The 24,682-nt window shown below is 39.2% G+C and overlaps 2 protein-coding genes across 2 annotated transcripts in view; one reads left to right on the top strand and one right to left on the bottom strand.

Moving 5' to 3' along the window:
* LOC104074246 (chromosome unknown open reading frame, human C18orf8) overlaps window positions 1–8,519 on the top strand; it is a gene marked incomplete at its 5' end in the record, with an annotated part of 14,068 nt that extends 5,549 nt beyond the window's left edge. Inside the window, 14 exons of the mRNA XM_009574307.1 lie at window positions 944–1,047; window positions 1,518–1,607; window positions 1,715–1,820; window positions 3,180–3,291; window positions 4,399–4,443; window positions 4,873–4,926; window positions 5,221–5,349; window positions 5,686–5,792; window positions 6,444–6,563; window positions 6,747–6,824; window positions 6,987–7,091; window positions 7,177–7,245; window positions 7,389–7,614; window positions 8,327–8,519. Of these exons, the coding sequence (XP_009572602.1) occupies window positions 944–1,047; window positions 1,518–1,607; window positions 1,715–1,820; window positions 3,180–3,291; window positions 4,399–4,443; window positions 4,873–4,926; window positions 5,221–5,349; window positions 5,686–5,792; window positions 6,444–6,563; window positions 6,747–6,824; window positions 6,987–7,091; window positions 7,177–7,245; window positions 7,389–7,614; window positions 8,327–8,406 (1,425 nt within the window). The remainder of the gene's footprint in view (window positions 1–943; window positions 1,048–1,517; window positions 1,608–1,714; window positions 1,821–3,179; window positions 3,292–4,398; window positions 4,444–4,872; window positions 4,927–5,220; window positions 5,350–5,685; window positions 5,793–6,443; window positions 6,564–6,746; window positions 6,825–6,986; window positions 7,092–7,176; window positions 7,246–7,388; window positions 7,615–8,326) is intronic.
* NPC1 (Niemann-Pick disease, type C1) overlaps window positions 8,420–24,682 on the bottom strand; it is a gene marked incomplete at its 5' end in the record, with an annotated part of 21,741 nt that continues 5,478 nt past the window's right edge. Inside the window, 19 exons of the mRNA XM_009574306.1 lie at window positions 8,420–9,044; window positions 9,705–9,867; window positions 10,668–10,781; window positions 11,916–12,147; window positions 13,026–13,226; window positions 13,627–13,756; window positions 14,329–14,444; window positions 15,240–15,430; window positions 15,541–15,630; window positions 16,203–16,343; window positions 16,433–16,560; window positions 17,362–17,476; window positions 18,239–18,421; window positions 18,837–19,026; window positions 20,003–20,105; window positions 21,091–21,191; window positions 21,751–21,977; window positions 22,355–22,725; window positions 23,391–23,467. Of these exons, the coding sequence (XP_009572601.1) occupies window positions 8,962–9,044; window positions 9,705–9,867; window positions 10,668–10,781; window positions 11,916–12,147; window positions 13,026–13,226; window positions 13,627–13,756; window positions 14,329–14,444; window positions 15,240–15,430; window positions 15,541–15,630; window positions 16,203–16,343; window positions 16,433–16,560; window positions 17,362–17,476; window positions 18,239–18,421; window positions 18,837–19,026; window positions 20,003–20,105; window positions 21,091–21,191; window positions 21,751–21,977; window positions 22,355–22,725; window positions 23,391–23,467 (2,956 nt within the window). The remainder of the gene's footprint in view (window positions 9,045–9,704; window positions 9,868–10,667; window positions 10,782–11,915; window positions 12,148–13,025; window positions 13,227–13,626; window positions 13,757–14,328; window positions 14,445–15,239; window positions 15,431–15,540; window positions 15,631–16,202; window positions 16,344–16,432; window positions 16,561–17,361; window positions 17,477–18,238; window positions 18,422–18,836; window positions 19,027–20,002; window positions 20,106–21,090; window positions 21,192–21,750; window positions 21,978–22,354; window positions 22,726–23,390; window positions 23,468–24,682) is intronic.

Below are 24,682 nucleotides of genomic sequence, written 5' to 3'. Positions count from 1 at the left end.
AAGGGCTAGGAAGATTTCTCTGGTAGTGTAAGGGAAGAGATTAAAAAGAAGCTTATTCAAACGGGTTTCCTGTTTTGGGTTGATCTTGTGTAGGGTCTGTGCTGGATCCTGAAATTATGTTCTCTTAGCTGGCTAGGTAGAACTTACTAGCCTCTCACAGTTTTCTTTTTAAGGACTTAAGTCGGTCATGCTTCCCCCTCCTTAACATTTTGTGTCAAGTTGTAGTTGGAAGCTAAATAATTTTTATTTTGCGTTCAGAAGGTAATCTTCAAAGATTTCCTGAGAAAGGTACTGTACTAAAATAATCTTTGCAAATAGAGCTCTAGCGAAGGAAATATTTCTGTAGTGTTCACACATGACACTCAAAAATGAGTTAATGAGAATGGGAAGCGAATTTCAGTAGAAGCTTTGGAAACTGAACACTTGATATAAATTCTATAGGAAAAGAGGAAGAGGAGAGAGGAAACCTTGGGCACGAGCAAGGGCATGCTCCAAGGATAAGGCAGATTCTGGAGTTAGCAGGAACAAAAGGAGATTATGACTGGTAGGAGGTACTAATATTTTCCCCTTCCCAGTAAGCAGTTCTTTAAGAGTTGGAGCGTATGTTTTGCTGGGAGAGAGGAAGTTGCGAGAACTGCTGTTTGAGATCTCCAGGCCAGTTGTAAATGGGATTTGCATGCAAATTTGTCTTTACTTAATTAAAATGGAAGTGTTTTTTGCTAGCTGAAGCTGATGTTATAAAACTAAGACGATAAGGCTGCTAAAATTATAATACCAGAGTATGTGTTTAGGATTACAGTAGGGAAAAAAGTGTCAAATCCTTTTTTTCTTTTTGGCTATCACCATTCTTCACCTCATGGGGGTGCTATTGATACAGCCTTTGATTAAAGGTTACTTGAGACCTTTCTGTTTCAAGTCTTAACAATGGATTTCTCTTTAACAGAGTGGAACAATGTCAAAACTATCAAAATTTGAAATCGAGTTACCTGCAGCACCCAAGTCCTCCAAGCTTAGCCTTTCTGAAAGAGATATTGCTATGGCTACAATGTATGTATCTTAACTAATCAAGTCTTTCTTGGAAAAATATGACTGTTTGGGAATGCTGAGAGAGGACAGGAACATTAACATGGTTGCACTCATTTCTTGTTTTAGCAGTACTACTGCGGTAAAGTGCTTCAGTTACTGCCTTGAACAAAGCATCTAAACAACTCTCTTGGGGCAAGGTGGGGAGGGGAAGCTGACTGAGAAGTCTTGCATGAAATTGTTCTTGATTAGTACAGAAATTTTGAATGTTTCATGTTTTAACTGATACGTTGGTAGAGTTGTTCTTAGATGCCTAACTTGTGTGAGTATAGGCCATGCATTGTGATTATCAAGTGCTGTTTTAGTCTTTCACTTTTAATTAATTGATTGCCTGACTGAGGTAATGTCACATCTTTTAGGATAAAATGTATGGCTCTAACAGACTGGTAGAGCTTCTACTTGAAAATAATGCTTTAATCCTGTTGTCTTGTTAGATACGGGCAGCTTTACGTTCTCTATTTGCGGCATCACTCAAGGACTTCCAATAGTACAGGAGCAGAAGTAGTCCTCTATCACTTACCAAGGTAAGAGCAGAATGAAGAACATTAGTGGCAATTCACATCTGTGTAAGAGACTTCTGCTTTTCTAGTTTAAATAGACTTACTGACTGGTTCTCACTTCTATTTCATAGAGAGGGCTCCTGTAAGAAGACACATATTTTAAAGCTGAACAGAACTGGAAAGTTTGCACTGAATGTTGTGGATAACTTGGTGGTAGTGCATCATCAGGATACTGAGGTCTGATTTATTTATATTATGTTGTGCCTTACCCTCTAAAAGTTATGGTCAGATTTTAATAGCAGTGCCTGTTAACTCTAGAAAATATTTTTGTATGTGCTTAGCTTTGCCAAAAGCCAGAGTATTTGCAGGAACAAAACCATATAAGAGATTCAAAGTTATCCTTTTACATTGTTGGGCTAACATTTAATCAGGGCTGTTACTAATGCCTGTTTTTTCATACACTTTTTTCCCCTTGTTAGTTTCCTGTGATATTCTGCTGCTGCACTGTGTAAGCTTTTAAGGCATTATACAAAGAAGTAAAGTGAAATTGGATACTAAATTATTAATCCTGGGAACGTCTCATATCACACACATTTGAATGATCAGTTTCTATGACACAAACTTATGCTCTTTTAGGTTGAAGGCCTGGATCTACAAGAACTTCTATGAATACCAATGATCTTATGCATATGGTAGCATAGGTAAAACTTGCTTGTCTGTAGTCTCAGTAGCAAGGCTTGATCAGTGGTAAAGCTAAAGTGATACTTTGCTCTTAACTTGTGGAAAGGCTTTGGCTTCTTGTATTATCTTTTCTTGGGCAGCTTCAAGAACTGGGACCTGTATCTCATTAGGATGATTAGTTGATGTTTCAGTTATAATTCATGTTAATTCTACACATTAGCATTCAACCCGGAGCACTTATTCCCCAGCATTTCAGTCAAGCTATAAACATGTAACTATGTAAACACAGAAAACAAAATCAGACTGAATAGGGTAGGTGATACCAATAAATGAAGTCATGTTTCATTAGCACTGAAAGTGAAGCAAATTTCTGCTGTGCAAGGCTAAGAATGTTGTCCATACTGGGTAGGAGCATTAGTGACCCGAGTTGAACAAGACTGAATGATAGAAGTATGAGGGTATCATAGCAAGATGCAGAATTTTCCTCACAGTTTCTAATGTCCATAACTAAGCAGTGAGTTTTATATGAATCTCTTATAAGGGGGTGTATAAGACAGACCAAGAGAGACTTCTTACCGGGGCTGTAGTGACAGTTCAAGGGGCAACGGTTTTAAATGGAAGGAAGGTAGATTTAGATTGGATATAAGAAAAATTTTTTGCAGTGACCCTGGAACAGGTTGCCCAGGGAAGCTGTGGATGCCCCATCATTGGAAGTGTTCAAGGTCAGGTTGGACAGGGCTTCGAGCAGCCTCATCTAGTGAAAGATGTCCCTGCCCACAGCGCATCCCTTCCAACTGAAACCATTCTATTATTCTAATGGAGAACACAAGATGGAAATGTGAAAAGCAGCCTGAATACATGTAAATGGGTGATAATTCACATTTGTGAATACTAATTTCCTCTTCTTAATTGCAGACTTCAGTTATCTTTGACATCAAGCTAAAAGGAGAATTTGATGGGTCTACTACCATCCATCAATTTGTACTTCCACCTCGATCAATACAACCCTATCAAATACCTGTAGCAGGTAGAACTACTATATAATAAATATCCTAACACTATTATCAAGATTATCTAAATATAACAGCTGGCATACAAGAATGCTTCAGTTTTTAGGATGCTGGTTACTAACATTTCTATTACACATATTTAGGAGAGGGTGAGGAAGGAAAGAAGGTAAGAAGGAATTGAGCATAAATTTGTGTTCCAAACTTGTGCGTACTACAGAAAAGTAAGAGTTGCTGTTTAAGGTGCATTAATTACTTTGCTTTTACACTTCAAAGTTGTGGTTCTTTTTTTTTTTTTTTTTTGGCCACAGCTATAAAAGCTTGTATGTGCACTCAAAGCACTTCATGCTTTTCTGGCTTAAGTCATGATTATTTAACTTCCTAAGTCACATAAAGAGGTTGAAAGACAATCCAAGCTTAGAATCAAGTTTAGGACCAGTTTAGAGGAAATGCTAAGATCAGTGTTAGGACTTCCAACACTTGAATTCTTTTTCTTGGATTATCTTTCTGTTCTCGTGTCCTAGAAGTGTAGCAGATAATTACCATCAAGCTGGAAGTAGCTAGAAATAGCCTGAGCACAATTCTACTAGCATACGGCAAAGCAGCGTGGTTCTCTTTATAGAAGAGAAAGATGCTTCTATAGGAATGATTGCACCTTAAAAACTCTTTAATATCTGAATGTTTAAGTCAAGTCACTAATACAAGTATGACTGATAAATCTGCAGGTGGAGGTTTGTATTAAACAAAGGTAGAATCAGAAAGTACAAACCAGTCTTACTTTTTAAGAAACTAAAGTGATTACATATAAATACAGCAAATGGAATCTATGTACTTAGAATTATAGTATGAGAGATGGAAGTACTTCTGCATGCATGATTTCACTTGGCTGAAAACCAAAACAATCATGTTTTGAAGAATTCGTTTGCCTTCTCACAGTGTCAGATTTTCTTTGTAGATCATCTGGCTACACAAGTGGGTATATGTTTTTTGCCTGCATGCTGTAGGATTGCTAGACACATTACAATCCATACTTGCCTTTTCAGTGTAAGCTTGTAGTTTTTACTTTGTTAGTATAGGAGAGCTGCCAGAGTACTAGTGTTCTTCACCTGATGTTAATTTTTCTGCAGGTCCAGCTTCTGTGACAAGTCAGGCTCCTGTTCCATGTAAACTCTGTATCCTTTAAATACTCTAAAAGTGCAAGAGTCTTACTGAAGCCTCATTCTATGTACCAAGCATGGAAGAAGCTAGCATTTGTTACCTTGACCCATTAAATCCAGCTTTAGCCGATTATGCATATTTACTTCAAGACAAAATAGTATGCTTCATAAGAGACTGTAATGCTTTCATAGAGTTGTAAATATGGAAATCTAGTATAATACAATACCACATTTCTTGGTCATTTGAGATGCATGTATGAAATTACTGAATAGGTACACCATGAAATTGAAGACATAATTCCAAGAATATGGTTCAAGAACTTATAAGAAAGGGGGACAGTAAATGAAAGTATGTTAACAGGATCTGCTTCAGTACAGTAATGTGAGTTTAGCAGCAACAGTTTAGAATCAATGTTAATATGGATGTTAGGACTTAACATTTAGATTCTTCTTCTTGGATTGTCTTTCAACCTGATATTATCATCAGTGCAAGTGAAGGTAAGTGGTGAGCTGTTTGAGTATAGTAGACTCAGTGTCAAAGGGTGGCTAGTTTAGTATCTTCAGCACACAAAGTGGCTAAGCTGATGTACCTAGCACGATGACTACTCTTGGTAGTGATAGCTGAGGATGACCATATCTTTACTACAATTTTTCAGGGGTAATGCTGCTCTAAAACATAGACTTAGGAAGGCAAATAAATCATAATCTAGATGTGTTCTCATTTAAAAAGTTGGATGTCTAGGCTATACTAGACAAGGCAATTCACTTTTTGTTTTACTCCTTCAAATCAAGGTTACCTCTGGAGTCTTCAAGTGAAACTTGAACCTGTAGTTAACCTCTTGCTAGATAAAGGAAAACTAATGGATTTCCTTCTCCAAAGGAAAGAATGCAAAATGGTTATCCTATCTGTGTGCTCTCAAAGTAAGTTCATGTGCTTTGTCTGTCTCTTGAAAGTACAAACTTATGAATGCTCACACAAGTTAGCTGGGCTGTTTAGATTTGAGATCACCTCTGAAGCTAGCTTGGTCCTGTAAGATGTCATTTGTCTAGACTACTCTGTCACCATTCTAAAGCAATTATTTAACAGCATGAAAGAATTCAACTCCCCCCCCCCCATTTAGTTAAAATACATCTGACATGACTCTGTTTCTTTAAAGGTTAGAATCAAGTTTAGAGTAGAGATCACTTTGTGAAAAAGGCAACATTAAAGCCCTTGTTACCTCTCCTCATAGTTTTTTTTTCTTTTTATCTTTTCAGTGCTCAGTGAGCCAGAAAGGGGATCACTGTCTGTGATTGCAACTGTTTTTGACAAACTGAATCATGAATATAAGAAGTACTTGGAAGCTGAGCAAAGCTATACTATGGTAAGCCATGTTAGCTACAGCAGCTAACACCATGCATCATGGTGAAGGCATGCTCTTTTCTACTTGGGAAATTCAGGCCTACCCCAAGGTCCTGGCTGCCTCAGGCTCGCAGTAGGTGGTCTACTGTGCAAGGTGCACTAAGTGTGACAAGTAACATACCCCAGTGCTTGAAAGCAGAAAGAAGGTAAAAACTCAAAAAGCAACTTGGAATCCATAACTATGAAAATAGTTTCCAAACCACTGATTTCACAGCACACTATACCACTGCACAACATATGCAGCCCTGATGCACCTCAATTACTTCTGTTAAAGTACCAAGTTCAAGCACTAACTCACATAGTACAGCCACATACTAAAAATCCTTCTAAAGCCGAGGGCCTGCATCAACATAGTAAGTTTGATTCATCTCCTGGCTTTGAGGCATATAATAGCAGCTACATTTATATAAACTTTAAAAGCAGTTTTAAATTTAATACAAAAGCCTACACTGAACAGAATGCGTCTAGTATAACATGACCACAGATGTGAATTTGCTCAGTTACAAAATATGTTTATAGTTATGTTCTCAGTGGAAAACAGTCTCTGTACAGATGAGTGACTAAGACTCTACTACAACACTAGTTTTCTTTTAAAAAGGCTTTCTTCTTGTAGGTGGTAGAAGCAGGCCTGAGTAGAAGTAATCCACTCCTGAAACGTCCAGTCCGCACTCAAGCAGTTATTGACCAGTCTGACATGTACACACATGTTTTATCTGTATTTACAGAGAAGAAGGTAAGTTAATTTTAAGTGCTAGTATGGCAGCAGTCTCAGAGCAGCAAACTTAAACTGACTGTTTGAAACAGCCTGCAGAAGGCTTTATTGTCAGGATTAGAGTATTTTGATGCCCATTCTTACAGGGTTGTCATTAACAGGGGAAGCTGTGCCAGTTCCACCTAACACTTTTTTCTTGTCCAGGAAGCACCTCATAAGTTCACTATAGCAGTCTTGATGGAATACATTCGCTCTCTTAACCAGTTCCAGATTGCAGTTCAGGTAAAGTACTTACACGCCAAGTATATTGTGTCACTCCATGAAATTACATGGAGTTTCAGACCAGTCTTGGTCATGTGCTTAAGTCCTACACAATACTATCTTCTAGATTATAAAAACTAGTATTGAGACATACCTTTGATGGTCTTCTTCCTGCATTCACAGCACTACTTGTATGAGCTGGTCATCAAAACCCTTGTTCAACACAACTTATTCTACATGCTCCATCAGTTTCTGCAGTACCATGTGCTCAGTGACTCAAAGCCTTTGGTATGTAAGACAAGTTGCTTCAATAAGCTAGTGATGGAGGTGGGAAGTCTTCAAAATTTTAAGGTTATTTCTACTTTTGCCCTAGGCGTGTCTGTTACTGTCCCTGGAAAGCATTTACCCTCCCGCACATCAGCTCTCTCTGGACATGTTGAAAGTAAGCATTACAGACTATAGTAACTCCATGTCACAGGTGGGTTAGACTTGTCAAACAGCTTACCTGACCAAGCTTGAAGTGACTAGCTAGCATCTCAGACATTTGTTAGAATCATAGTCTTACAGCTGTGATTGACTTCACAGAGACTTTCCACAGCAAATGATGAGATAGTGGAAGTTCTGTTGTCCAAACACCAAGTTTTGGCTGCCTTGAGATTCATCAGGGGTATTGGAGGACACGACAGCATTTCAGCCCGCAAATTCCTTGATGCAGCAAAACAAGCAGAAGATGACATGCTTTTCTATACTATATTCAGATTCTTTGAACAAAGAAATCAGCGGTTACGAGGAAACCCTAGTTTCACACCAGGTAAGCAATAAGACCAAGATACTCAGTTGTGCAAACAGAACTAAGACTTGTTTCACTTCCACTCCAGCCAAGTCTGTATTATAAGATAAAACCCTTGGTGCATTCTAGCCTGTTCCAAAGTTAACTTGTCTTACCCCTTTGTATACTGTAACCAGGAGGAAAGAGACTGAGCCAAACAGGAACTTGCAGATTAAGCCAACCTGTTTGGCTTGCACCGCTTAGTTTAGCAAAGCCATTACCTCCAATTAGTGCTTTCTCCTGAAGCCAGGAACTGGGTCAAGAAACCTTTGAGTTCAGTTGTCTGTTTCCACAGATTACAAAAATTCAAGGCCCGTTTTATACTACAGTTCCTCTCACTTTAAAAACCAAGCTAAACTGCTTACACTGGTGACATGTTCTTAATCACCAGATAGTCTATAGGCACAGAATCCCACTCCAAAGATCTTGTATCTTGACAGTAAAGAACTCATGGATATGAATCTGCTGGTTAGATACAGGAACTAGATCAGACATCCACTTCACCACAAGAATACTTGTCACAGGACTGGAGATACCTCAGTATTCCACTGCTTTAAAATTGTTAAACTCCTTTACTCAAAGGCAATAAAGATAAGAATTAGTACGTACAAATTGACGTAAGTGAAACTACACAATCTTGCTTCTGAGTTTTAAAGTTAACGTTAACTTTTATTTTGCCCCCCCCCCCCCTTAGGTGAGCATTGTGAAGAACATGTCACCTTCTTCAAACAAGTTTTTGGAGAACAAGCTCTCATGAAGCCCGCAACGTTCTGAAAGACTCTTCCACTGAAATGTATAAACTTAATTTATTGCATTTAAGTAGATTTTTGAACTACAAAATTACTATTTTATAATAAAGTATATACAAGACATTTTGGCAAATAGTACTAAAAATATTATAACTTGTGATGGCTTCCCCCTAAAAATAGAGACAAAAATTGCATTGACCTGCATTTAAAATTAGTGTCAGTGGTTTAGCAGTCCATTCTCAAACACATCACCTCCGTTTCATTGACAAAAAAGCTATTCAACTCACAATACAGCTGGTTTAGGTTTCTAGAAGAAAAAGATGCAACCTCTTGAAAACAGAAGTGTTTTAGTAATCTTGTTAGCACATCTAGTTTTAGTAATACTGTTACATGAGCCACACGGAGCATTTCCTGAGTTTAAAGCTATGTCCAAAGCTGCAGCTGGTATCTTCCAGTTGAATCTGTGCAGGAGTCAAGTCAGTGGTGGTTACAGTGTGATAGTCATAGAACATGGCTGCGCTTCAGTTCTTAAGTTGGGCCTAAGCCACAGTTCATGGAGTCCACTGAACACTGCTAAAAACTAGAAGTAGAGGAGTCTCTCCCGTTCTGTACCTCTGGTCCTCTCTTGTGCAGCACGAGTTTTAGCTTTATTTACTGATGGGCCTGAGCAAGAGAAAACAGAGTTATTCCAAAGTCTCAGTGTTACAGCAGATCAGTCAGTCATCAAGAAGCATGCATGATCTTAGTTGTCTAGGTCCAGCTTAACATTGATGAGACTTCAGAAACATGTTTCTGCTCAGCTGTTAATAGCTGTCAGCAGCAGCAAGGGCAGTAGGTGAATGCCCATCAATCTTAATCCCCTTAAGTAAGGCTCAGTTAAAGTAGGCTTTTAAGAACTACACCATAGGCATGAATTTCCAAATTCAAGAGAACAGTGTTTGGACCATCCTTACTGCAAAGCAAGATCGCCTCTGCGAAGTGCAGGAACACTCTCCCACAGCAGGTTTGTTGCTTTCACCCACCATCCTGTCCCCAGGTTTAGAGACATTAATCGTGCTGCCGTCTGTTGGGCCACAGGGGCCTAGGCAGCCACCTCCACGAAGAACAGCACAGCGCAGCCACACGGAGCAGGCTGTGGTTGCTTTAGTTCAGCATGCCTGTGACGGTGGGTTTGCACTGCCACCAGTCAACCCTTGCTTTCCAACAGACCAAAATACTGCTTATTAACCTTGCAATCCTTCCTATTTAATGGAGAGAAAGTGTCCACAGGTACCAAGCTATTTTTGTTTGAAGTGCGTTTTAGAGCAGACTGTCACATCTTACCTATGTAACTAAGCAGAACCGGAAGAAATATTAGTCCATGTGTTGCTCCCAGCAGAACCATGGCTAGATACATCCTGAAGTAGAATATCTTGAAGATTTGAGATTTGGAAAAAGCCAATACTACAATTCCTCCAAATTTGGTCAGTGTGATACCACTGAAAACCTGTCAATAAAAAAAAGTGTTTTTAAGTGATAAGTAGGGCTTTATATAATCCGTTTGCTTTAAGTATTTATTTGCTAAAATTTTTACGTAATTTGCGGCTTCTACATGCAGTATACCTCCTTACCTGTTAGTCCTTAGAACCAAATCCAAGACCTACCCAGGAGAAGAGTTCAACTTCTTGGTCCCACTAGAACCTGACACCACAAGCCAGGCTCAGTATGATCAAAAATCCACTCTAATCTCTACGGCCACGTAGTTCTAGTTCAATTTTTACTTCAGGCAGATAGAGATGAAAGCCATCACTGAAGTAACTCACATTCCAGTGAAGTTTCTTACCTGGGTCCAGTACATGTATCACCAGAACAGTCTATTCCAACCCCATCCAGGTTGCTTATCTTAGTCTAAGTGACATGACAGTACTGCCTAAATACTGAGCCCTGCCTGCATTCCCAAAGTTTCAATTGCATCTGACATTCAGAACAACCTTGCCTAGTCATCTCTGAGTATCTGGAAGAGAGAAGCACTTAAACTTCAATGGGACAATTCAAGGTTAATCCAAACTACTAGTTCAGCTAAGGCTTTTAGCTCTGTTCTCTACTATTAGGTAGTAGTAACATCAGACTAAAAATTCAGTCTTGATCACCCCTATTACTAGTAGAAGCCTAGGTTGACCTCTAAGAGTTTTAACCAAGTATTTAAAAAATAAAAGGCAAGGCCATCCTTATGACTTAAGGATATTGGCATAGTCTATAAGTTGTAACTTGGCTACTCATTTTCCCCTCCATACAGCAGATACTTACTGAACTGCCCATGTGAGACAGAGCTTCTTCTGCACGCTCCACTCTACTGCCCTTAGTACTAACCGTGAATGCTCTTGTCACGTGACTGCAGAATTCCACAGCAATACCACAACTCTAGAGAGTGAAAAGAAACATACATGAAAATATCATTTAGATGAGCACTTTGATGGTAAGGTCTCTACTTGGAACTCTAGACAGGCTAGAGAGCTTCAAGCAGCTGTGTTCAGTTCCCAGGGTTAAAATGTCACTGGAAGGTACAAGCTCAGCATTACTTGGTTACTAGAGGCTGTTACAGGTACTGTATGGCATTTTACCACCAGTCATTACTAATGGACAATTAGTCTGATAAAACAGGAATCAGAACATGAGATCGTTTTGGAGGACAAAAGTTTCTTGATGTTGAAGAAAGCTGGCTTCAATACAGTGCGTGCAGTGAACACCGACCACTAAAATCACTTTACAGATATTAGCTGCAATAACATTGCTTTAGAGTAACGCTGAGTATACATGCTCATTTAGTATATATGCTGATTTGATACCATAAAAATTCAGGCGAGTTTAACACTTTAATCTTAAAAACAAGCTGTTTAAGTAGTCATTTACAACACTGATTGAACAGTTGGCAAATCTTACACTTATCTAGCAGGTAGACTTGCATGAACATATGCCTAGTTGTAACATGGGGCAACAGTTTACTCTCTCGTAACTTTCTCAGATCTGCAATGAATCTCTGGAGAGCAAGGTAAGCCAGAGCTCCAGCACTCAGCTATTAGTTATTAAGCTCTGGGGTGCTTCACCAAGGCACTCTCTGCCCAAGTGGTTTCATCCATTTATGCAGGAACAATACTGGTGCTACCATGTCACAGATCTACTCTGTAAAACATAAATACAGCAGAAGCCCTAACACTAACCTATGTATGCTTACCTTAGGCATGAATAACCTCTGCAGATGTGCAAGAGCACCTAGTCTATATAGTAGCAATACAACTGTTGCTGCAGAACAGAAGAAATCACTACCAGATGCAGTATAGCTTACAGTTCAATTGCTGTTATCAGTACTAGGACTAGTTGTCAGAATAAACCCATTTTCTACACACCATCTAGATTTATTAAGATAGTTCCACTACTGTTCAAATGCATGTTGAAATTTAGTAGAAAATACTACACAGTATCATGAATATATACATAAGAGACACAGAACTGTTCAAGACTTGGAAACAGAAGCAGAGGGATGTCTTGTTAACTTACCATGACAAGATTTACTAATGAAACTGCATTCAAGCTGATGCCCCAGAGCCACATCACTCCAAACATGTTGACGATTATCATAGCAATAGTTACTGCAACTACAACAGCAGCCCATACTTCAAAACCAAGCAGCACAGTTGTCACCAAAAATATTGATCCCAAGGAGATGCAGAGGTTAAAGATAGCATCATGCACAATTGTCAAGTATTGTTCATAGAAGACATAAAACACACTGTGGAAAGAAGAGAAGTTGTAGTTAGCCATCTTCCTTGTTATATGCTAATATCAGATTAGCTTCTGTGCTAAGGATAAAGTAGTTCCCTCCTTACAGAAGTCACCAACAGGAACTGGCTTCCTAGCATCAGTGGAATGACTCCTACGGAACACTGGCTCTTATATGACAACTCTTCACTAACACATCAAATAAATGTTGTATCTGGAAGTCAGGGTAATTCCCACACTTCAATGTAAGCAGCTACAGTAGTTGCCAGAAGGCAGTTCCTCAGATCGATTGTGGTATCTGCAGGAACTACTGCAGAGGGTCTGAACTGATTCATTATGCAGTGAGACCATAAGGATGGACAGGATTCTTTGAAGCAGAGAGATTAGTATTTCAGCTGTACAGATACCAATTCCAACTCAATTTCATTGTGGTACTCTTATACAGAGTCTTAGTATGTTAACCATGCAAGCATTAAGACAAGCAGTACTTGACATCACTGCTGCCTTTGCTTTAAACTTAAATAACTTAAGTTTGAAGTCAATACATTCACATTACAGCTTGCAACGACCCAGGTCAACATATCTGCTTAAGTTAGAACTATTAAACCCTACTGTGAAAGCTAGGAAGTGCCCAAGTTGAAGCCAGAGCTACCTTTGTGGTGAAGGACAGGTTTCTTGATTTAAGTTAGTTATCAACCACACTAAAGGGAAGTTAGTGCTGTGGATGCAAGTTGTATTTTTGTGGTTTCACTAGACATTCCAGTCTCTATATTACCTCCTGTTAGACAAAACTCAAGACTCAAGTCTCTAAGATGTTATTAACCAGTACCTTTTCTCAGTTCCTCAAGTTGAGTATTTGTCACGAAGGCAAGAAAGATCTAAGCATACCTGTAAGGAAACACCCGGTAGTTCTTCTCTTTGATGCCCATGGTTTCAGTAATGTTATCTGCTATAACCCGAGCTTTCTTCATAGCATCAATAAAATCAGACGATGTTTTCAGTACAGTATGGTAAGTCATAAAATAAGTAGCTCCAATATCAGATTTGTTGTTTATAAAGTTGACAGCAGAGTTATATGCAGCGTGTCCTCTATATAAACATAGTAACATTTTAGATGTCAATGTCAGTGAGCACCATTCAAATTTATTAGTTTTTATAACTTATAATCCTGTTTCTAACAGTTTCCAAAACTGATAAAAACTTCAGAGCACAATACATTTCAAGATTGCACAGGATGTACTAGAACAGACTGACTATAGAAGTTGTTTCTCTTTGTACAGGGGAAAGCTGCTCTTCCATTTAGTTGATGATGCACTGTTTTCCCAGTTTTTTTTCAGAAAATACTATAGAACAGGTGAAATGTCAATCTTTGTATACCTTTCAGAAGGACACTAGAAATACAACCTTGCAGACATAAAAAAGTCACACTTCCAGAGCAAGTATCTTTGACAAACTGGTCTAAGCAAGACACGTAGAATATGGCTCTTACCCTTTGCCACATTTAGGATTAGGGTTGTCCGATAAGAACATTGGCAAAAATGTCATGAAGTCTTTGCCCTGTGGTCTCTGCTTGCCTTCTTGAGTCAATGGTCGACAACGAGTGCAGGATGGATCAGTGACTGAAGGAATACAGGAAGAAGGTCAGCTACAGGATGAAGTATTCTTGATAACTAGTCGTAACACTAGTAACTTCTGACATGCAATACTACAGGATACAATTCCATAAAAAGCATTTTCACTGATGAAATAACTAATCAACCCTGAAATTCTGTATAAAATTTGTAGTCCTTTATTTTTATTTATTACTACTAAGGCAAGGGCTACCAGAGAACTCAGTTACTTGTGCACTATCTACATTAAACCCGATGAGAATTATACCAAACTGAAGGATCCAAACAAAAACAGAGCACTAAGTTTGTGTGCTCTAACGAAACCAGCAGAAGGATCAACATTTTTATAACAAGTTATTTTCTGAATGATCATTACACTGGCTCTCTAGGTAGGCTGTCTTCAACCTGCAGCACTCCAGTAGAATGTTTAAGTTCACTCAACAGCAGTTCAAATTAGAGGGCAATTCAAGAGGTGCCTGCTCACAGTAAGAGCTATTCACTTGACTCATACCATGATAAAATGTTTTGGCTTAAACTTATAAACCAAACTAATCCCCTAGCAACAAGATGGATGCTAATACCTGAAGCATTGCAAAACTGTCCAGTGGTATTGTAGACTCTGCAACAGGATGACTGCGGCTTCACCCAGTCAAAGTAGTCATCAATCCAGGATGATGGGGCATAGCCTATCCTCGTGCTAATAAAATAACATAAACATCATCAGTAATTTTATGTTTCATTCCAGAACACATCCCTTTATCTCTCCAGTGCTGACTTACTCCATGTCAACTCACTCTGATCCAAGCTACTTAGCTCTCCATGTAGCCCCCTGCTGCAGCACCCCATCCAAGAGCCAGTCTTGCTCGTAACACTGCGGCTAGCAAACAGCAGGAGCTTCTTCCGTGCATTCAAGTCCCACTGCCAAGCTCAGCTTTCCATTCCCCTGTCGACTCTATGCCCCATCCTATTCCAGATATTGTGGCTGCAGTTTTCAACCAAGGCTCCTCCTTCAGTTAGGCTGAAGTAAAACCACCGAACTACAGTGGAAGGAACCAGGAAGAGACTTTCTTCAGTTGTTAGCTACTGAACTCCAGATGCAACTCCTGCTTAGCCTTGCCAGGCTAGGATAGTTTATCCACCAAGTTTAGAAGCTGAGCATACAAGTAATTTTCCAGGAGAGCTTAACCATACTGAGAGGTTTTCAAGAGTTTTTCTCCCTACCATTCCCAGATTCCTTGAAGTATCAAGCCCCTTTTCCAAACCCAAGTACATCAATATATCCCACCAGTCCAGAAAGGTTTTATCCTCGTTCTAGGAGATTGCCACAGCTTCTTCCCTCCCCCCTACCCTCCCAGAACCACAGTATAAAGCAAGTACGATAGAGTGTCAGTTGTGCAATCTACAGCTGAGCCTGAACTAAATTAAAAGGACACACTCCGGTCAGCTACATCTCTTCCATGTGACTATGCAGAGAAAAGCATGAAAGACTTACTAGCTACCAATTTCCGCAGCATTGAAGACTTGCTGGACAAGTGAATCATTATTACATCCCATTCCACCACACACCATGTTCTGCCCTTCCAAAGAGGTGTAGTTGTGCCCTTCTTCTAGGACGAAGTAGACAGGAGGCCCTGCATGCAGGTACTTGCTGAGCTGGCTGAAGTAATCCATTACATAGGAGTCCTTAAAGGGGAAGTTTTGAGTTACTATTACATAATGTCGAGGTAGCCCAAGATACCCACGTTTCAATTCAGCCACAAATTGCTGAAGAGCGACATGATCTTAAGACTTACATCTGGCATTGAGAGAGACTGATCCAGTCCAATCTCTACATTGTGCATAACTGCTGTACTGAATGACAGAACACCCACAAACACTGCTATCTGCAAAAAAGCAAATTAATGGAAGTGAGAACTGTACAGAAACAACAAGCAATAGAAGTCATTTACTAAGTTAATAGCAACCATGCAAAGAGGCTCTAGCTTAAGTATGCTACGCAGGCTTAGTACAACAGTAGCAGTAAAACCTAGCTACTCAAGCAGGCATAAGGGAAAATTTATACTTAGAAGGCAAGAGCAAAAGATATGCCAAAACACCTTCTGTAAATAAGCACAGTAACCTCAAACTGAATCACAGATTCAGCAACACCACTCTAGATTAATGCCGTGTAGGAGCCAACACGTGCTGATTTTTGACATATGCCTAAAGTGATTTGATTGTCAGTAATGCAACTCTTAACTCTGGGCTTTGGACAATCCAAGGTCAAGCCCCTTATTTACTAGAAATACTCTTGCAGTTACAAAAGCTTATTCCAATACTAATGCTGAAAGCAAAAATCCTAGAAGCTTCATTTGTTTCTTTGTGTTGAAGATTTTTCTTCAGTATAAGACCTTCAGGCTCACTACACTTTTACTCAAGTTTAGATGACTGCTTACTGTAAACAGAGTATACATACTACTATTGGTCTCATCCAATCCTTAAGCAGATATGGAGAATACAGATTTTTGAAGAACTGAAATAAGATGCTCTCAGAACGTTGGACTCCGCTCATTTCTTCATTGCCTTTGATGCAACACAGAATATCCAGTCTATTCCTCTGAAAATTGATTAAATGCCAAACTTAGTACAGTTCTGCAGAAAATGCCATCTCTATTACACTGCAGTTACAGATGTATTTATACTCACCTCTTGACGCCTAATATCCAAGCCCAGGAGACTTACAAAGCAAGTGACTTGAAGAATAAAGTCTATGAGCACAGCCATTCCAGCAAAAAGGGAGAATGTCCGAACCGCTGGCATCGTAGACAGTGTCCCTGAAAGAAGTGACCCAGTTTGTTAAACAAGCAGGCTCCCTTCTCTTAGACATGCATGAGCATTTTCTAGACAGATACCCAATTTAAGTGTTAGCAGGACAAAGAGCCTTCCTCTTCAAAGTAAATCAGCCTGGCTACAATTGCTGTCATTGACCTGTTTGACAGCATTAAGGCTGTGCAAAGAAGTGACTAGCTTTAAGACATTTCTCAATTCCAAAGTTACTAGTCTTGTGCAGGCTGCATAAAAGGCTAGTTAAGGAGTGCTGTCAAGTAAGATCTTGCTTCAATATTAAGCCACTCAATGCAAGTTGAACCAATGGAAAATTACACTCCAAGTAAACAAGTTCATTACGAAAGAAGGCCAATTCATACTTGAAGGGTAACAACATAAGATACGCCTCTAACACACACCATAAAAGCGAACCTCAAACATAATCTGTCATAGGGGCATTTTTCCAAGCAGTGGCAAGATGAGTGAATGCAATGTACGAACTAGTACACCCTGATATTTAATATATTACTAAGGTCAAATTTAGACTTGTCAGTCACTACAAATCAGTAAAAAGCTCCAGCCTTTTGAAGAGCGTGACAGATTCAGAATTACATCTTTTTAACTGTGCCAGTCTCTTGAAGTGCTACAATGCCTATCCTCAGCAGAGGTCAAGTTAAACTTGATTATAGCAATGAACAACTAAGCTAAACTCCCTCTGCAAATTCTTGCTTTATTTTCATATTTAGTTTTACATTTATTCTTGCAATATGCAGGTATAAGGCCCTTAACTTCAAATATTGAAGTCTTACCAAGAAAAAATGCCACAGTCTCCGAAAAAGATGAGAGAAACATACTGGGTGCCACATCTCCCAAGACTCTGCCAATCTGTTTATCCAGAGTTTCACCCTGAAGGCGCTCATCTCTCTGTTTTAAGGGAATAATTTATTATAATTAGGAATCATGCCCTTTAGAAAGTGCTTTCATATGGCTTTAAAAAAAAAAACCCACAACTTTTAAACATCCAAACCTATCTTCTATCATTTTCACTGCATTAACATGAGTTAGATAAAAAAAGCAGAGATCCTCCAATACAAAAGCAGCATGAACATCCCCTGTTGCCTTGCTTCAAACTTGAATTAAAATACAGTAGTAAGTTCAGTACTTTAGCAAAAACCACACACTTGCCAGAGGCAGTGCGAGTTTCAGTGGGTTATTGAGCCTGTCAAATTAGAAAGCCAATTACCCACTCAGACTTAGTGTCAGAAGTCCTGGTCTGAAGGGTGTAGTTTAGTCCACGATTCCTGCTCACAATACACTAAAATTACAAGCGATCAAAGTAGTAGTCAAGTTCTACAACTACCAGGGAAGGAGGTTAAAAATATTATTTATTTGTACATCATTAGTATGTGCATCAGAAACTATGTTAAATGAGCTTGCTATCAACCAGCAGTAAGAAAAAGTAGATGTTTTAATTTGGGGGGGTGGAGAGGGGGGCGGGGAAAGGGGAGGGAGGGGCAGGGAATGTATGTATAATCTTGGCTCTCTTCAAGACCACTAGATATCCTGTGAGAGTCCAGAGCTGCTCAGACTGGGCTGAGCACTGAAACGTAGACGACTCTGCTCCAAGTTAACAGCCTTCGAAGATAACAGGCACATTTAGAAGAGTCTGTATAAAAGAATACATACCTGAAGTGTCTGAACTATAATGAAAATGTTGTCCACCCCAATAGCCAGCACCAAGAAGGGAATTACTTCTATCACAATCAGTGTCAGTGGGATTCCAAAGTAGCTGAAAATGCCTACAGAACATGCCACCGAGCTCAGTACAATCAGGATGCCTGCAATGCCCATGGAAATCTTTGAATCCACCTAAAAAAGTTGTAATGACTGTCAGCGAAACCAGCATCATCACACAGAACAGATTTTGGCAAAGGTAAAAACAATATTCTTACATTTAGTGTAGCTAGTAGAAAGCTTACTTTTCTAGTTCTTTTGAAGATCCAGATATTGTTAAAAAAAACCTTGAAGCTATAAGCCTTAAAGCTTAAGTTAACTGCACATCTCAAGTGAAAATAGACTTAGTTCAGGCTATGAAGCACACGAATTGTCAAGTATGACAAGAAGGACAATGCTCCCCCTAGCTCCTACCCAAGGAGGACTCAATGCTTTAAGACAAGATTGTATATGAGCAGTCTGCAAAAACATTTCAGTCACTTAAAGCTAAGAAAAACCAGTCAGCAAGCTGTAGCTTCACTGTTTATAGCAATGAGAACTATACACATACCAGCAGTCTTCTACAGCTCTGAATACGTCCCAGAGCTAGGGAGATGTACACAAACATTACAATATAGCTTATCAACACAGTGCCAATATCACTCTTGCTTTCACGATTTATTTCATCTTCAATGCTCCGTTCCGCAGAAAATGATATAGTTAAGTTTGGATTATTATAGTTCTTCAAAAAGTTAATAAACCTAAAAGAAAAAAAAAAAAAAAATCAGTCACACTTTAAAGCATAAACCATCTTGTATAAGAAATAGTTGGAAGTCATCTGAGTGCAAATTTAAATTATCTGTGTGGTACAAGAGTGCACTGTGGCCAGGCAGTATTTTGAGGGACATTCCTCAATTTTAAAAGAGGGGTGCTGACTACATATCCCTAGAACTCTACTCCAAGCACTAGAAATACACTATGCTGAAATACCTTCCATGTTCTCTCCAGAGTTTGAGGACAACCAGATATCTTGCATAAGCATAAACTGTTTCAAAGCGTAAGTGCAGTTTTCCTCAAAGCTAGACCTAGAAGTACACACATGAAATATGACTGCAGCTTGCTTACAATACTTGAACAATTTATTAGCCCTTATTTCAGTTCCCCTAACTGAAGAGAAGTGCTTGTGACACAGGTAGACACTAGTTACGCTTGTACTTAGTCTCAGACTTTCTAGTAGAGTAGTTTTTATCCGAACTGTTAGCCAGAGCAGCTGGCCTGTGTAAGCCAACATCAGCTCTTCAAGATGGTGAAGGGGATGAAAGCTTTAGATCCCCATCTGGAAGACTTCTGTAAAAATTGCAGTTCAAGGACTACAGGATAATGCTGGACCTTTCCAATGGTGGTAACGGTCCAGTAGATTGGAGAGTCTACCTGTGTAATTCTATCCAAAGTGAAATATATAAAATCCTTTCTAAAGTTACTTATCAGCAAGTACTACTGGACTAGACAGGTTCTAGTCTGTTAGTGACCATCTCCTCAAAGGAAATGCAGTATGCCAGATAAAGTGAAAGTCTTGTGACCCGTATAGTCTGTCCTTAACAGGTGTTGCTGCTTCTCAAAACATCCCTGTAGTTATACTGAGAAACTGTTAGTGCAGTACAGGTGTTTTTCATGTATCTACATTTAAAGGTTGCTCTAAGTAATGTATGCATTTCAGAATACAGGCAGCCTACTTACTCTTTTTCCCATGCCAAAGCTTTCATTAGCTTTCTTGAGTCATTGTAGTAGTTGTTGACAGGAAAAGTAATAACAAGAGCTGTAGCATTATTATAATTATCATCTATAGAGTAGGAAAAAAATTGTCAGGCATTATGAAATAGAGCTTACATTCCAGTATAGGCAGGTACAACTAAGTTTAACATTAGTACTGTCCGAAGCAATCCCATTCCCACAACTCCATTAAATGCAATCTGTTTAACAACATTGAGTCCTCAAAAACACTACTGAAATAAGAATAGACATTACTGAAATAAGAATGGAAGTTGATAAGCACTCCAGATTGTACTCAAAAGTAATCATTCATTATTTACCATGTTCATGGCACCCCAACGTTAAATTGTTGCATGGTTAGACAAGGGGCTACTATATAACCAGTACTTAACAACTTTCCATCTAGTGAGATAACAGGATGTGGTTTCTTAAACATGGTGCCTCTTGCATACTTAGGTTTTACTCAAAGCAAGTACAAAAATCTGTAGTTTAATCAAGTGCTTGTCCTCAAAGGCTGTTTTAGTACATTTGTGTTTGCTATATTCAATTAAACATAACTTGATAGATAAATTGCTTCAACAAAATTCTGGCTTCAAAATAATTATGAAAGGGTTTCCTTTGTGAACATCTTTATCTATTCCTAACCGCTTTGATAGATCAGTGTCAAAACTTTATTCTAACTCAAAAGCAAAATACATGCGTAACCCAGCACGTCAACTTGAGATACTTCATATCTTTATCTAGTCTCCAAAAACTAAAGATCCTTTAGCAGGCCCAAAGCGGACTGAACACTTGCATACTTGTCAACAAGACAAGTATGTTCTAGTAATAGACTACGCTGGAAGGGCCAAATGCAAGCAGTCTGCCTCCAATCTCAGCACTGATCTACTGAAAAGTTATTTAAAATATCCTTGCTTACTGAAAGTTTAACAAAACTCCAGTTTCTCTGGAGTGCATTTAAACGTGTGTTGAATGAGAACACTCCTTTAGTGCCAAAGGCAGCACACAAGTATGTACTTTCAAGACTTAAACTGTAACACTGTTCTGCCACCTACCATCATATCCTCCCAACACCAGCCATGGAAATACAGGTCCACCAAATGTTCCTAAGCAGGGATCGTGAAGCAAGCTTGTGTCATTCAGTGATGCTGGAGCCCTAAAAAGATCACCAGCAATAATTGTTAGCTTCTGCTTGACAACTAAGACACAGCACCACAGGACAAAAAAGTAAAAAGCTGTTGTGTTATAACTGACTATGAAGAGAGAAATGAGGTAAGACTGCTAGTGATACATTGCCTTGTGCTATGTTTGCTTTGAATTTAAATACAGTTTTAAAGGTGACTTCCTTACAGCTTCTAAGACAAGGAGTGGCTTCTACTCAACTGACCTATAAACTGAAGTGAAAGCTTAGAAACTGTCTTCTGTATCAGAATTCTACTTCTCAGAAGTGTTTGAAACATGGTTAAGGTAAAACAGAGCCAGTGTCTGCACCAAACCAAGCTTAACCTGAAACCTGATTAATTTTTCCTGCTGAAGTACTGAGACAAAGAAACAGAAGCAATCGATACTAATCTGCAGTTCCACATAGTATTGCGAGTTTAAAAAGGGATAAGAAAAGGTTCAAGGGGACAGCGAGAACTAGCTAGTTTTGTCTGCCAGCAAGACAAAGATCTAGTTGGCCTACAGTTAGAAAAACATGTAATCGTACTGCTTACCGAACACAGTATAAGAAGTGACTGTGGTAGTCAGCATAGACAAAGAACTCATCCCCAATAGTGTGATCTAGTACAGAATGACTGTTCTGAAAGTAGTTGAGTACACTCAATATAGTGCAGTTGTTGTTGTAAGGAGTAAGAGGAGCCAGGCAAATGTCTTTCAGCATTACAGTCTCATTGTCAAAAGAAGCAGTTATGTTGACAATAGCATCCTGCAAATCCAGCACCTTGAAAAAACCAAACCAAAGCACAGTTTAAAAGCAGCACATGAAAGCATTTCCCTTGCAAGACAGGACTTAAGTGCATGCTATATTTCTGTAAGTTTCCAAAGGCAGTGGCACACATCAATAAAAGCACATGACTAATTTCATCATTTCTGTGTTCACATAGAATACTTACTGGGACTTAGCTTGCAAGTCTACCTCTAACAGAAGAGGTCAAAAGACAAGGTTTTCAGCAAAATGCTTTTATAATAAAACTAGGATTTTTAATATGAATGAGTGATTGTTTTGATGGATGCATGGCATTACAGATGGAAGCCAACTCCATACGGTTGTACCTGTTAGGTATGTTCAGGTCTTTGCTCTTGGGAAGTCCCAATTACCTGATGGAGAATCTCTTTGCCAAGTGGAGGCCCAAAGGGTACATCTGCTCCTGATGGGTAAGGTGAATAGGTGTCTGGATGGCTGTTTGGTGCTTGAATAATAAGTTGTTCAGTACGAAAGAAAGGCCCAAAGTGTGTGTCAAAGTACTCTTTCTCCTTGCGAGCTTGGCTGCTTGGGGCTGACCAGAGATCTACAGGGTTTGTAGTTGCTTTAACATACACAAAGCCTGAGCAGCACATTGCAATGAAGACCACAGAGAAGAGGATAACAGGACGTGGATTTCTGACACAGAAAGCCCCCCATGATGTGAATGTCATCCTTAGGCCATTCTCAAACCTTTCACCAAGCCTTTCACCACAGTTAATTTTCCCTGTAAGAGCAAGAAGTAAACAGTAAATGTTTGAGAAGTCAGTTAAGCAGCATTTTCTTTAAGTCCACTAGGAAACATGAAATTTTATTCTAGCTCTGTTTGTAGTAAGCATCAGAAGCTATGTCTACACTGACAGTCAGACCCAGGGACCAATCCTTGATTGAGGTCAAGGGGGCAGAACCAGCTTGTTCTGAACACTGCCCCTTCTAATGCAAAATTATCTTTGACAGCAGTAGGCACAGCAAATAAAGGCAGGAAGCAGCTAAAAGCTACATAAGCATTAAAATGAGCTACCTCAGCTGCTACACAAATTAAACTACAGTTCTTTCATGGCATGCTTTGAATGGATACAGGAATGGGTCAGAACATGATCAAATTGATTTTAGCATCATGTTGCCCCCTTTGCCCCCAGCTACAAAGCACTCCAGAACTTCCTATTAGCATAGCTAGACCCATAAACTGTGGAACCAGGGCTTTCAGCATCCAGCAAAATAGGGTTAAGTACTACTCTAAAAGAAGAGAGATACTGGCCAAAAGACTGAAATAAAGCCCTGTAAGAATGGATTATATGGCCTAACAGAGCTAAAATTCCAGAGCCCATCCACAGGAAGGGGATGCACTTAAGCTAGTTTCTAATAAATCTATTACTCTTATCCAAGACATACCATTGTCACGATGAGAATTCACAGAAAAGGCTATATTGCTGTCAATTGGTGTGTATTCTGAGACAAAGTGACGCCTCCTGCAAGACAAAAAGCTATGTTACCCTGCTCCCCCAAAGAAGGTATCTTTTGGGGTTTCTCCAGTAAGAATAGAGTCCAATGCTAGTAATAAATTTGACACTTGACTCCTCCAGAATCTATAGGCACCATGGTCCCCCTACACCCATCCACTCAAGAACAGCAATCTCCAGCTTTATGATCTTTCGGAACAATGCATAGCCATGTCAGCTGCCTTAATAAACTTCACCAGCTTGGATCAAGCACACGTTCTTTACGCATATTGAAGACCAGTAACATTAACAGCACAGAGAATCTCTTTAAATTGGTCATAACTTAGAGTGAAAATATTTGCAAGAGATTTCTACATTAGAAATATTTTACTTCATTAGTCAAACTGCTTAAGTTACACTTACTTAGCCTGAAGAAAGGGGGAAATGATGAAAAAGGAAAGTAAAATACTTTCTTCCTGTCCTGAAGACAGGCAGGTTATAGCACAGAATACTTATGATAGACATATGTTGCTTATACTCATTCCTGATATCCAGAGCAAGAGATAAGTTCAATAGCCTCCTCATGGTAATCTAATCAGACCTCCACTTATGGCAGGATGTTTTGGGCTACGAACCAGACATCTCCAACACCCTTACCATTTCATGTAGTTTACCATGCATGTTGCCCGGTAAGGTTAAGGTGCTGAGCGTGTCATAAGTTTGTTGTACCCATTATCCTTTTCCACACAGATTTAATTCTTATTATACAGCAATTTCAGATCCCTGGTCATAACTGAACAATAGTAAAGTTTCACTGAAAAGTACCAACATACTTAAGGATATTAGATAGTGGAAGCCTCTGGAAAATGCTATTAAGAAATATTAATAGGTTTCCACTGCTCCAGATTGCTAGCACACCCACACCAAAGCATTTACAGCTACAGTTACTTGTGCGTTTTACTAGTGAGTATCACATAGCACAGAGAAGCTGGCTTGCTGTCCCTTACTTTACAAAATGCAATGATTACTGGAAGCTCTGCTTTTGTTTATTTTTTTCAGAACAGGAGACTTCTTTCATGACTTAATTTGCAATAGGGCAGTGATTGATTGTTACAAGTATTAGTCTGCAGGAAAACTATGTTATGATTGCATGTTGCTGCCAATATTAGATCTTGGCCTCTCCCACTGATCTTGAATTGAACTCCTACAATCGGATTATCTTTTAAGTCAAACTTTCAGTGACTC

Source organism: Fulmarus glacialis, unplaced genomic scaffold, assembly GCF_000690835.1.
Source record: "Fulmarus glacialis isolate BGI_N327 unplaced genomic scaffold, ASM69083v1 scaffold17353, whole genome shotgun sequence".
Lineage (NCBI taxonomy): Eukaryota > Metazoa > Chordata > Aves > Procellariiformes > Procellariidae > Fulmarus > Fulmarus glacialis.
The sequence above is the reverse complement of the archived record's forward strand: the minus strand, read 5'-3'. Positions and strand labels throughout refer to the sequence as shown.